The sequence below is a fragment of the Rhincodon typus genome, chromosome 46 (assembly GCF_021869965.1).
Source record: "Rhincodon typus isolate 14 chromosome 46, sRhiTyp1.1, whole genome shotgun sequence".
In the NCBI taxonomy this organism is placed as follows: Eukaryota; Metazoa; Chordata; class Chondrichthyes; order Orectolobiformes; family Rhincodontidae; genus Rhincodon; species Rhincodon typus.
Window position 1 is genome coordinate 10,274,254 of NC_063377.1, and position 12,553 is coordinate 10,286,806.

The 12,553-nt window shown below is 40.8% G+C and overlaps 1 protein-coding gene across 1 annotated transcript in view; it reads right to left on the bottom strand.

The window, feature by feature from the left end:
* Positions 1–12,553, bottom strand: part of LOC125487868 (uncharacterized protein PB18E9.04c-like) — a 39,562-nt gene that overhangs the window by 17,199 nt on the left and 9,810 nt on the right. Inside the window, exon 2 of the mRNA XM_048620324.1 lies at positions 4,238–4,295. Coding sequence (XP_048476281.1) covers positions 4,238–4,295 — 58 coding nt within the window. The remainder of the gene's footprint in view (positions 1–4,237; positions 4,296–12,553) is intronic.

Sequence of the window (12,553 nt, forward strand, 5' to 3'; positions counted from 1 at the left end):
TAGCCAGTAAGCCTGACTTTGGTTGTTGGTAAGATTTTAGAGTCATTTATTTAGGATGAGATAGCGGAGTACTTGGAAGTGCATGATAAAATAGGGCTGAGTCAGTATGGCTTTGTTAAGGGGAGGTCATGCCTGACAAATCTGTTGGAATCCTTTGAGGAAGTAACAAGCAAGGTAGACAAAGGCGAGCCAGTGGACATGATCTGTTTGGATTTCCAGAAGGCCTTTGATAAAGTGCCGAACAGAAGGCTGCTAAATACCATAGCAGCCCTGGTAGAACTCCACAGGGGCCGGTATCTCATCACCAAGTCACCTTTATTTACATATGGAAAGTCCTTGACACTGATCCAACTCTGTCAGAGTCAGCTCTCAGTCTGACATTCCTGTTCTTATCTGTCAGCCAGAGCTCCCTGATTGGACCACATTAACAGCCTCAATCAGGGAACTCAGACTCTATGAGGTTCACCTGGCGGACCTCATTACAATCACTATATCCCTCCCCCTCTGAGTCCAAGGACATAGGCTGGTTCTTTTATTTTGTAGATCCTCCTGGGGTGTTTCAGATTCCTCCAATTCAGCCTCTGATACGGGCGGCATATAACGCACAGTAGCTTGCCTCTTGCGCCCAGAACATCTCATAAGAAATTCATTCTCTTCTTCAGGCGACAAAGGCATTGAGGTAGCAACATCCACTGTGTCCATCTAAGATTCCGAGGTATCTTCAACGCTTGACGGACAGAGAGAGCCACAGGTTCTGGCACAGTCGAAAAGGCGGTTCAGGAGCTGGGTACATTTTGCTCCCGCACTGTTTGTAAAACTGCAGCTTTCACATTGGTCCATGTGCTTGGTCAGGACTGTCGCACCTACCCAAACTTCATACGTCATTGAACCTGACCTCGCATCGACCATGCCTCTTATCCATGTAGGGCCATTCCCATGGTTCCTACACAAAATTTTGTTTCCTGAAGTAAACTGTGTCTCTCACTGTTTCACTCTCCCCAAGCAGAGTTCTGAGGAAGGGTCACCGGACACAAAACGTTAACTCTGTTTTCCCCTTCGCAGATGCTGCCAGACCTGCTGAGCTTGTAACGTTTCAATTCTGGTTGTTATGGCCCTTTGGTTTCCCCCGTTACCACCAGCTGTTTCAGTTTTGCCAAGCCCAGATCCTTCAATGTCCTAAGTCTGATATTATCAGCTGTGACTGGAAGGGTGTTCTGAAAATTTCACCTCAGGGTGACGGGATGACTCTTTAGGACTGAAATGAGGAGGAATTTCTTCATCCAGAGTTGGTGAATCTGTGGAACTTATTGGCGCAGAAGTGTGTGGAGGCCAACTGCTCCACACACAAACACAGGAACCCCACCCCCCTGCCCCAACGCCGCCCAAATCCTGTCCGCAGTTTGAAAAATCAGATCACAATGCTGTGTTCCTCCTCCTGGCTTACAAGCAGACATTGAAGCATGAGCACCCAATACAGAGAGTAATGCACTGTAGTCCACTGGACTGCTTAGAGTTAGTGGGCTGGTCTGTTTTCAGAAACTCAGTGGCCAACCTAAACAAGTATGCCACTACCATCACAGACTTCATTAGAAAGTGTGTAGAAGACTGCATGCCAACGAAGTTATTCCGAATGTTCCCCAACTGGAAACCATGGATGAACTGAGAGATCCACTCCCTACTGAAATCGGGCAACCCCGATTTATGCAAGAAACCCAGGTATGATCTTCTTAGGCCATTAGCGACGCAAAGAGGCAATACCAAACTAAGCTTGAGACTCAGACTAAGCTTGAGACATACACCCGTCACTTGTGGCAAGGCTTACACAACATAACGGGCTACAAGCAAAGTCGAACAGAATTGTGGGTGACGGTACATTCCTACCTGATGAGCTCAATGCATTCTACACTCACTTTGAACAAGAAGGTCAGTGAAACGATGTCACCTCTCCCAAAAGCCTTGGATGCACCTGTAACCATGGTGATGGCAGCAGACCTCAGATTGGCCTTCATGAGAGTGAACCCATGGAAAGTGACTGGATGGAGTCCTCAGCCATGCACTCAGATCCTGTGCGGACCAGCTGGCAGGAGTATTCACAGACATCTTTAACCTGTCCTCACTATGATATGAAGCCCCCACCTGCTTCAAGAAGATCTCATCATCCCAGTTCCAAACAAAAATCTGTTTTCTTCAGTTTTGATCTCTACAGGTTATCTATATGGGGTCCAATTCTATATGTTTATTGATTGCATATCTGGTTGAGGACCATGCCACTAGGAATTCCTTCCGTGTGTATGTTTGGCTTGGGCTACTATAGTTATGTTGCCCCAGTTAAACTGATGGCCTTCATTGTCCAAGTGTATTGATATTAAGGAAAGTTTGTCATGCCGTTTTGCTGCTAGCTGATGTTCATGTATTCTGATGGCTAGTTTCCTTCCTGTCTGTCCGATGTAATGAAAACAACAATCCACTTCAATTTGTGGGCATCAGAGTTGAGCGTATGACTAACGGGGAGTTCCAAACCTCAGTATACAGAAAAGCAACCTACACTGATCAAATCCTCAACTTCCAGAGTAGCCACCTCAACGTCCACAAACAAAGATGCATTAGGACACTATTTAAACGGGCCAGGACACACTGTAGCACTCCAGAACTTCGCAGAAAACAGGAAGAGCACCTATACAAAATCCTCGCTATGAACGGATATCCCCGCAACTCATCTGCAGATGCCTACTAAACAGACAACAACAGGAGGACACAGTACACCCTAACACATTGGCCACACTGCCCTATATCAAGACCATCTCAGAACTGACAACAAGACTCCTAAGACCATTAGGAATCATGGTGGCACACAAGCCCACAGCCACTCTATGACAAACACTCACAAGGATTAAAGACTCCATTCCCAGAACATACAGAACCAATGTGGTTTACAAAATACCATGCAACAACTGCCACAAACATTACATCGGATAGACAGGAAGGAAACTAACCAACAGAATACATCAATATCAGCTAGCAGCAAAACAGCACAACAAACTTTCCTTAATATCAGTGCACTCAGGCTTTGAAGGCCATCAGTTTAACTGGGACAACGTAACCATAGTAGCCCAAGCCAAACATAGGCATGCACGGGAATTCCTAGAGGCATGGTTCTCAACCCATAATGCAATCAACAAACATATAGAATTGGACCCCACGTAAAAACCCATACAGATCAAAACCAGAAATGACACTACTCACCATAACGGACCAGACAGTATAAATTCCAAGCAGAGTAGAACAACATTGCTTCATTGGAGGCCTCACTGATGATGTTACCTAACATGGTGACATAACTTCTGAACAAAAATAAGCCAGCTTGGCAAACAAGTCAACAACTTCATTCTGTCCAATTTTCTGACCTACCAATAATCTTTGCAGAATTGTGCGCACTTTCTTTTAATTTGACATTGTCTTTAACTTTCTTAGTCACGAATGATATATCCTTCTCCTTAAGTCTTTATTTTGCGTTGGAATATATCTTTGGGTGTTATGAAATATCTCCTTAAATGTCTGTCACTGTATTTTTAATGGCTTACCCATTTACCTAATTTCCCAATTCATTGTAGCTAGCTCTGTCTTCATACCCTTGTAATTGTCTTTATTTAAGTTTAAAACACTAGTCATTGACACACCCTTCACTCCCTCAAACCAAATGTGAAATTCAGTCATGTTAAGAGCACAACTACCTAGGGGCTCCTTTACCATATGGTCATTAATTAATCCCGTCTCACTGAACATTAGCAGGCCCAGAATAGCATGCGTGGCTAAAATATGCTGCTCTAGGAAATTAGCAAAAAAAACACGTTGAACTCATCCTTCAGCTACCTTTGCTAAGCTGTTTCAACCAATCTGTCTGTAGTTTAAAACGATCCATGATTATTGCAGTACCATGCTTACAAACCCCATTTATTTCTTCCTGTATGCTCCAACATAGTGTAATTACTATTTGGGGATCTATAAACTACCCATACAAGTGACTTCTTACCTTGTTACTTCTTATCTGTATCCAAAACTGATTTTACATCTTGATTTTTAGAACTAGGATATCTCTCGCTATTTTACTAATGTCATCCTGAAGTAACAGAGATCACCACACCTTTTCTTAGCTTTTTGTCCTTCCAAAATTTGATGTACGTTGAATACTCGGGTCGCACCTTTGTCATCCGCATTTATCATGTTGGCAAGTTCTTACCTCTCTCCTTGACTGTGGGCTGATGCATCAGAATCCGTTTAGTAGGTACAGAAGGCAACTGTGAGAAGAAAAATTCACAGAAAGGTTACCAAAAATTCTATTCCACTGCATGTACCATGTGTATTAAAGCAGGATTCACATACAGCACCAGAAGGAAGATACTTTATGAGGTTTCCAAAGTAATGCAACACTTCCAGCCCATTTCTCCAAACACACTTTACAAAGGCAGGCAACTGGCAACTGTTCCTCAATCATTTCTAGTGTCCTTTTCCCAGTGAGTGCCAAGGAAGTTCTTTCCTCTACAGTTGCCGCTTGCTGCTAAGCAATGTTAATCAATCCAAAAAATGCATAACTGAGATATCCCATCTTGAAGCTTTCATAAAGATTAAGGCAATGGAAGACTAGCCTGTGAATCATTGATATGCATTATTGAAGTCCATTTTTGACCATTAAATGTAATGGCAGAATTAGGGCATTCTACTCTGCTATTCAATGAGATTATGATTGATCTGGTAATCCTCAATTCTACTTTTCTGCCTTTTCCCTATAATCCTCAATTCCCTTACTGATTAGAAATCTTTAAATCTTAGTCTTGAATATTCTTAATGACTCAGCCTTGACAGCCCTCTGCAGTAAAAAATTCCACAGATTCATTCCCCTCGGGAGAGAAGAAATTCCTCCTCACCTCTACCTCAAATGGGTGACTCCTTATTCTGAATATTAAATATTTTCAAATAACAATATTTTCAAATAATTTGACAGTGAGGCTTTTTTATTGCAGTTTCTCCCAGACATTGGCACAAAAAACTGCCCTTAATTCACTTCCCTCCTCAGGGTTGATTAGTTGTTGGTTGCATAGTGGTTATGCTACTAGACTAGTAATCATGAAGCCAGAACTCATCACTGTCCCTTGATTCAAGGATGATGTCTATGCTAGGTTGACAGTTTTCACCATGGGTCTTCACGTGACCAAATAAGTCAGATTCCGTATACCATAGCAGGGCTGGTGGAGTGATTAGGTCTATGGTGGAGGTGGGATCAGATTCTGATGTTGTACCTGCCAGGAATACCTGAGATCAATGTAAATCCACAGTACCCCAATAAAAATGTACTATTTCGCACTCCCAATCCTGGCATAACTTACTCTCAGACTGTCACATTATCATCAGCAGCCTCTCAGTTCCAGAATGATGTCTACTCAAGACTGTGTGGGTCTTCATGTGACTGAAGTGGCCAATTCACTGCCCACAAATCCTTGGGCACACGGCGCAGGGCATCCCATGAGGTTATGAATCCAAAGTGTAGGATTTGCTTCCTTTCCTGCCTCATCATTAACTTTAGACTCAAAGCATGCTGCAACTTGACGGACACGTTGTCACCATTCTGAATAATTTTGTGGTGAGCACTTTGCAGCCATTAATGCCAATTCTGTCATGCTTTAGGGAAAGCTTCAGAGAGCCTCTGCAATGTTTTCTTTGTCCACCCTGGAACGCTGAAAAAGTTGAGAAAATGGGACCCAGCCTCCCAGACAGTGTCCAGTTCATTGAACCTGGTTTTTGCTTGAGTTTTGCTTGAATGCATGCAGAGCTGGCTTCAAGAAGAACTGTAATGTTTGTTTAGTGGTTCACCCAGTGTGTCCAAGGAGGCGTTGCTGGTGAAATTTCTGTAGTGCTTTTTGGTGATACGAAGTCCAGGTCTCACTGCAATACAGGTGTGTGGTGACAATACCCGCTTTGTATGCTGCTCTGTTGAGTTGCAGAGGTCTTTGTTGTCAAATATTCACTGGCGCAGTTTGTAAAAGGCTAAGTTGGCACAGCTGATCCAGTGTTGGATCTCGTCAGTTGGGACTTTTCGACAGAGGTGGGTGCCAAAATGAGGAAAGAGCTCAACTTATTCCAGAGTCCCTCCTTCAGAATATATAGGAGGTAGAATATTTGACTGACCTGATCTCAGTTGTTACCAGTTTTGTTTTAACAACATTCAAAGACTGGCTGGGTCTCTTATGCAGAATTGAAGAGATTATAATTACTTAAAAATCAAGTGCAGAGAGGGTCTAACAATACTGCAGTCATCCAAGTACTGTAGATCATGTGTATCTATAGTTGGTTTAGTTTTAACATGGAAGCAACTGAATTTAAACAGCTTTCTATTCAGATGGTATTCAACAATCACACCAGCTGCTTTTTCATGAAGAGAATAACCACTTTCAGCTAGATTGAAAATACTTTGGGGAATGGATAGGAAGGGTTTAGAGGGATGTAGCCAAATGCTGGCAAATGGGACTAGATTAATTTAGGATATCTGGTCGCCACAGATAAAGTGGACCAAAGGTTCTCTTTCTGTGCCGTACAACTCTATGACTTTATCAAATAACCTTGCTTGACACTGGACACAACTATTTCAGATCTCCCTCTCAAGACAGTTGCAGTCACATCATGAAGCTGCTGCAGGATTCTGAAAAAATTTCTTGGACATCAAAGTATCTAGACAGCAATCCATTAACCCTTGTGATTTATTGAAATGGAATGACGAATCAGATTAAGAATTCCTCCTGCTGTTCACAACAGTTTTGTGGTATTGACCGACAACAAAGACAGTGTTATAGGTTTTCTGGAAGGTCTAAGTCCACAGTGTCTCTTGCATTAACTTACCTAATGTTACTACTCCCAGCCTGAAATTGGCTCGATAGATTTTTTTTTAAAATGTGGCAGTCTTGCATTGAAACAAACACACATGATTGCAGACTTGGTTACAGCAATAAAACAGAAGTTTATTACACAAAATAAATCAAAATAAGATAGACCAATCTATCTAAACATAATGCAGTTTGAAAGATTTCAAAACACATGGCAAAACAAAATCCCATTTATTTCCCAAAACTATCACTTTACAGTTATTCAAAAATCCAGGGGAATTTTCCTTCCCTGTAAAATCTGTCAATTTCACTTAACTGTTTCTTCTCAGTTCTGGTCCCATTAGTTGAGAGACCTTTTCGTTGACCTCTCACACAGTTGAGAGGTTATATTTCCTCAGTCTTTAAATAACCTGCAGTGTTCTAATCAAATACTCCTGGTCTGGAACTTTCACAAACAACACTCTTTCACTGAGAGATAGCAGGAACTGCCGATGCTGGAGAATCTGAGATAACAAGGTGTAGAGCTGGATGAACACAGCAGGTGTTTCTCTGAGTTATGTCTTTTCTTAAATGCAAAGACCAGTATCCTTATCTACCAGAGACTGTAATTGCTAGTCAGGCCTCCATCTAACGGCCCAAAAGCTTTTGAACTAGATTTTTAAAAACTTACGCATCTTAGATTCGCTAAACTCAATGCTTTTTTTTTCTCTCCTGTTGTAACCCCACAGGTCTCTCTGACCAAATGCATTTTAACCCCCTTCACAAAAATAGACCAAAGCCCATATGCCAATATTTGAAATCCAAACTCTTAAAACAATATCATATAGAAATCACACATCTTTCATCACAACATTAAGTGGAAAATTCAGAATAATGTGACGAGTACGTTCCTTGTAAGGAACAACAGTGAAAAAAAAGTGTTCGTATGTGCAAAAGCCTACCAGCTTTAAAAACCTCAGCTGCAAAAGACACCAGTTGTGCAAGCCGGAACTAATTAGCCAGAGACTCCCAGAACAACACCTGGGAAGTATAAATTCAAGTAACTAAATAAATTTGAAGTATTTTTACATATACAGAATTATAACTCTAAAATTTAGAGCGTGCTGGTAATTATGTCCAACTCCATGAAACAAACCAAAAGTAATCTCTTATAGGAAGGATGTTGTGAAACTAGAAATGATTCAGAAAAGATTTACAAAGATGTTGCCAGGGTTGGAGGGTTTGAGCTCCAGGGAAGGGCTGAATAGGCTGGGACTATTTTCCTTGCAGCATCGAAGGCTGAGGGGTGACCTTATAGAGGTTTATAAAAGCTTGAGGGGCATGGATAGGAGGAAGAGTCAAGGTCTTTTTCCTAGGATGGGAGAGTCCAAAAGTAGAGGGCATAGGTTTAAGGTGAGAGGGAAAAGATTTAAAAGACCTATGGGGCAACATTTTCATGCAGAGGTGGTACGGGTGTGGAATGAGCTGCCAGAAGAAGTGGTGAAGGCTGGTACAATTACAACATTTAAAAGGCATCTGGATGGGTATATGAATAGGAAGGGTTTAGAGGGATATGGGCCAAATGCTGGCAAATGGGACTAGATTAATTTAGGATATCTGGTCAGCATGGCTGAGTTGGACTGAAGGGTCTGTTTCCGTGCTTTGTATCTCTATGACTCTAATCACCAAAACTATAAGTAATCAACAGAATGGTCAATTTGTTTCTCTTTGCTACTATAATCCAGATGAAGAGACTTTCACCAGATCTCTTCAATTATCTCAAAAATATTTTGTTTATTAGAAACAAAGTTATTCTTTAAACAAGTGGTTAAGATGGTTAACAACTAAGGCTCTATTTAGAAGTTATCTATACACCCTTTCAGAGTTTAGAAGAAGTTAACAATTGAAACAGAAACTTTAGTTAAGAGGCTTTTGCTGGGAATTGCCTCAAAATCAGTCTGTCCAGCAATTACAGGCCATAAAACCCATTTCTTGCCTCAGTTGTCCATTTGTCATTTGTTCTTTGTTCACTCATCATACAAAATCTGTACAGTTTATGGTCACCTTCCTAAATCTCCAAACTACAATTTAGTCCTCCATTAATGCAGTTTTGATTAACATGTTTTTGCTGTAACACAGTTTGTACTCCACTATCCATCATTGCAATACTGTGTGCCTGATTCTTGATAACATGGTTTTTACCCGACTCTGAACAGTATGTAGGAATAAGTGCATACCAAGCCTCAGCATTCCTGGGCAAGTCACTGTTCATTCAGTTTGTTTTGATCATTGCCTGCCTGAGCAACATCTCCATCTATTGTAGCCCTAAGCAGGTGTGTAACACGGACAAAACAGGATAATATTGGAAAAGAAAGCCTTTGAGGACTTACGTAATTGCTGAGGAGAAGACTTCATCAGGATTTAAGGTAGCATCTTGCTCTTTGGAAGAAGTGTTGCAGGAGACTACAATTTGAGGCCAATGATTCTGTACCACTATCCAAGGGCTTTAAAAGGGTATTTAAAGGCCTATTTTCCCATGAAATGCTGCTCCATCAAATCAGCCTGGATGACTGCAATGATTTTTTGTTGATTATTTCAAGGATATTTATTCTCAACTGAGAGTTTAATGTGCTCAACAAAATTTGGACTTCAATAATCTTCCGCTGCTGGATAATTCACTGGCTCACCCTCCAAACTTTGTTGATCTCTCCAAGGAAATAAAGCCCTGTTCATGCCACCTAACACCACTTCACTTATTCAGCCACTATGACAGTAAGGAATACAATTGCCAAGCTGATCTGGGATGGTGACGATAAGCCCTCAATCAGTGAATTTCATTATTCTTTCAATATTAAGAAAGCCATTGATATCATTGGTGAAAGTTGGACCAAAGGTTTGTAATTGTGTATGAATGGTGTGTGGAAGAAAATTTGGCCTGGATGCGCAAATGATTTTTATGAGTTCATAATCAAAGAGAACATTTCTGAAACAAATCAGAATTGGCAAAGACAGCTGGGTTTGATGAAAAAGAAAGCTATTGTGGAAGCTCTGAAAGTTGACAATAGTGAGTTCTCCAAATGTGGAGCTGCAGCAGATGAAAAAAATACAGTGACGTGGATGAATCTGAAGTCATTGCTCCTCCAAAGTTGCTAACATCAAGAAGTTAGTAGAAGCATTCCAGTTGGTTTAGTCAGCATTGCATATTTTTGATGAGGATCACCCAGATCGAGAACGAAGCTGCAAGCTGGTGAGACTTGTAAATGACGCAATTCATTGCTACTGGGAAATGTACAAAGAGCAAAAGAAGTCAGCAACCCAATTAAAGCTGGATAAAGTTTTAAAAACAGTCCCTAAGGCCACTCAACCCTCCTTCTCCACAGCAGCAGAAGGCTGTCTGATGATCCTCAACATTCAACTTTCAGAGCTGCAGATTCACACCCTTCCACCTCCAGGTAAGCATGCTTGTATATGAGACAACAAACATTAAAATATATTCTTTTTACATAGTTTTGTGTCTATTTTGATGTTTCATATTTACATTATGCTTATTTTCTGTACTTGTTTGACATTATAGAAATGTAACCAGAACATATACATGGGTTTCTATGGGAACATGTGTTCCAAATAACACAGTTTCACTTAATGCAGTGATTTTTAGGAATGTAACTGCCATGGTAATTGAAGACCATATTTATTCCAGCATCATTATATTTTTGATTATGTATCCGAAATGATATCATTTCCAGCAATATGAACAATTCTTAAAAGGCTGAATTATCAAATTCCATTGAAACAGTCTAGCATTTTACTTTTAAATTTCTCTGCAAACGCCAAGCTAATATGGTTTGTGTCATGAACCTGTCTGATGTTACTACTGGATAAGTCAGACCCCAGAATGAAATGTAGCTCAGTAGATTTATTTAATGGTGGCGATCATTCACTGAAACAGAGGCAAATGAGACAGGCGGCATGGTAGCTCAGCGGTTAGCACTGCCTCATAGGGCCAGGGACCTGGGTTTGATACCAGTCTTGGTGACTGTCTATGTGGAGTTTGCATGCTCTCCCTGTGTCTGCGTGGGTTTCCTCTGGGTGCTCCAGTTATCTCCCATGGTCCAAAGAAGTGCAGGTTAAGTGGCTTGGCCAAGCTAAATTGCCTCATAGTGTCCAGAAATGTGAAGGCTTGGTGGATTAGTCATTCTTAATGTGAGGTTACGGAGAAAGGGTGTAGGAATGGGCCTTGGGTGGGATGCTCTTCGGAGGGTTGATGCAGACTCGATCGACTGAATGGGCTCTATCTGCACTGCGGGGATTCTATAATTCTATGAGACAGCAGATTTTCTTTATGTAATAAACTTCTATTTTCTTGTTAAAATAAAAAAGCCATCTAAATATAGAACACCATTGAAAGTCTAATCTATTCTCTAACACTATCCCTTCACAATGATTCAAATCCACTCAAATCATCCTTCTTTTGATTTAAATGCTTCTCCACTGTTCTGTCCTGTGAACTTTAAAATTTTCTTGCATGAATATTCATGAAACTGAAAGCTTTCACTTTATCAATCTGTAAAAGTTTTACTCGTGAAACTTCCAGACCAGAAGTGTTTGTCTGGAGGTTTACAGATTATTAAAACTTTTACACCAAGCTAATTTTCTTTCCTGCCCTTAGAGAAAAAAAACTATATTGTGTCCCCGGTGACATCTCTCCAAAACTGCCATAGCACCTTTCAATCGCTGGGATTACTAAAATAAAATCAATCTTTGATTATTCTAAACCAGAAGAAAGCCAATGCCTTCCATGTTTACATGCCCTCTCACAAACCTCACAGTATAAATAATCTTCCATTAACATTCCAGGGGAGTTGCAGTCACCTGCTCTCTGGATTAGGCCACTGTTTCTGAAAGGACTCTCAGATATTTTTTTTAAAAACCCTTCAGAAAAGTAACCAACACCAGTATGCTACTAGTTTGAATTCTAAACTGTAAAAATTATATTTCAATATACATAAATTGTACACTTTTCATCACATCTGTGTGTATTAGAATTTCTTTGTGGTCCTGATAAACATAAAAATGTTTAAGGTCCAGTAGTAATCCCAGAGTTCCCTTTTCTATTGTCAAATAAACGGTTTAGTGAAGTTAGGGGTGCCCAATACGAATTCATCTGTTCAGATTGCAGTTAGCTTCTCAAAAAGCTGTTTGGTACTCCTGTCACCATATTCTCCTTGCCTGTTTTATTAGCAAATTAGCAAATGTGACTAGTTTAGTTTGGGAAATCTGGTTGGAATGGACAAGATGGACCAAAGAGTCTGTATCTATGCTGTATGACTCTATGACCAACATCCTGTACAACCTCAACATGACATCCTAATTCCTATACTCAATGGTCTGAGCAATGAAGGCAAGCATGCTAAACACCTTCTCAGCCACCCTGTCTACCTGTGATGCAACTTTCAACGAACTATGTACCTAAACCCCTAGGTCTCTCTGTTCAATGACGCTACTCAGGGCTCTACCATTAACTGCATAAATCCCGTCCTTGTTCATTTTACCAAAATGCAACACCTCGTATTTATCCAAATTAAACCCTATCTGCCACTCCTCAGCCCATTGGCCCAATTGATCAAGATCCCTTTGAAATCTTAGATAACCTTCTTCACTGTCTACCAAACCACCAATTTTGGTGTCATCTGCCAACTTAC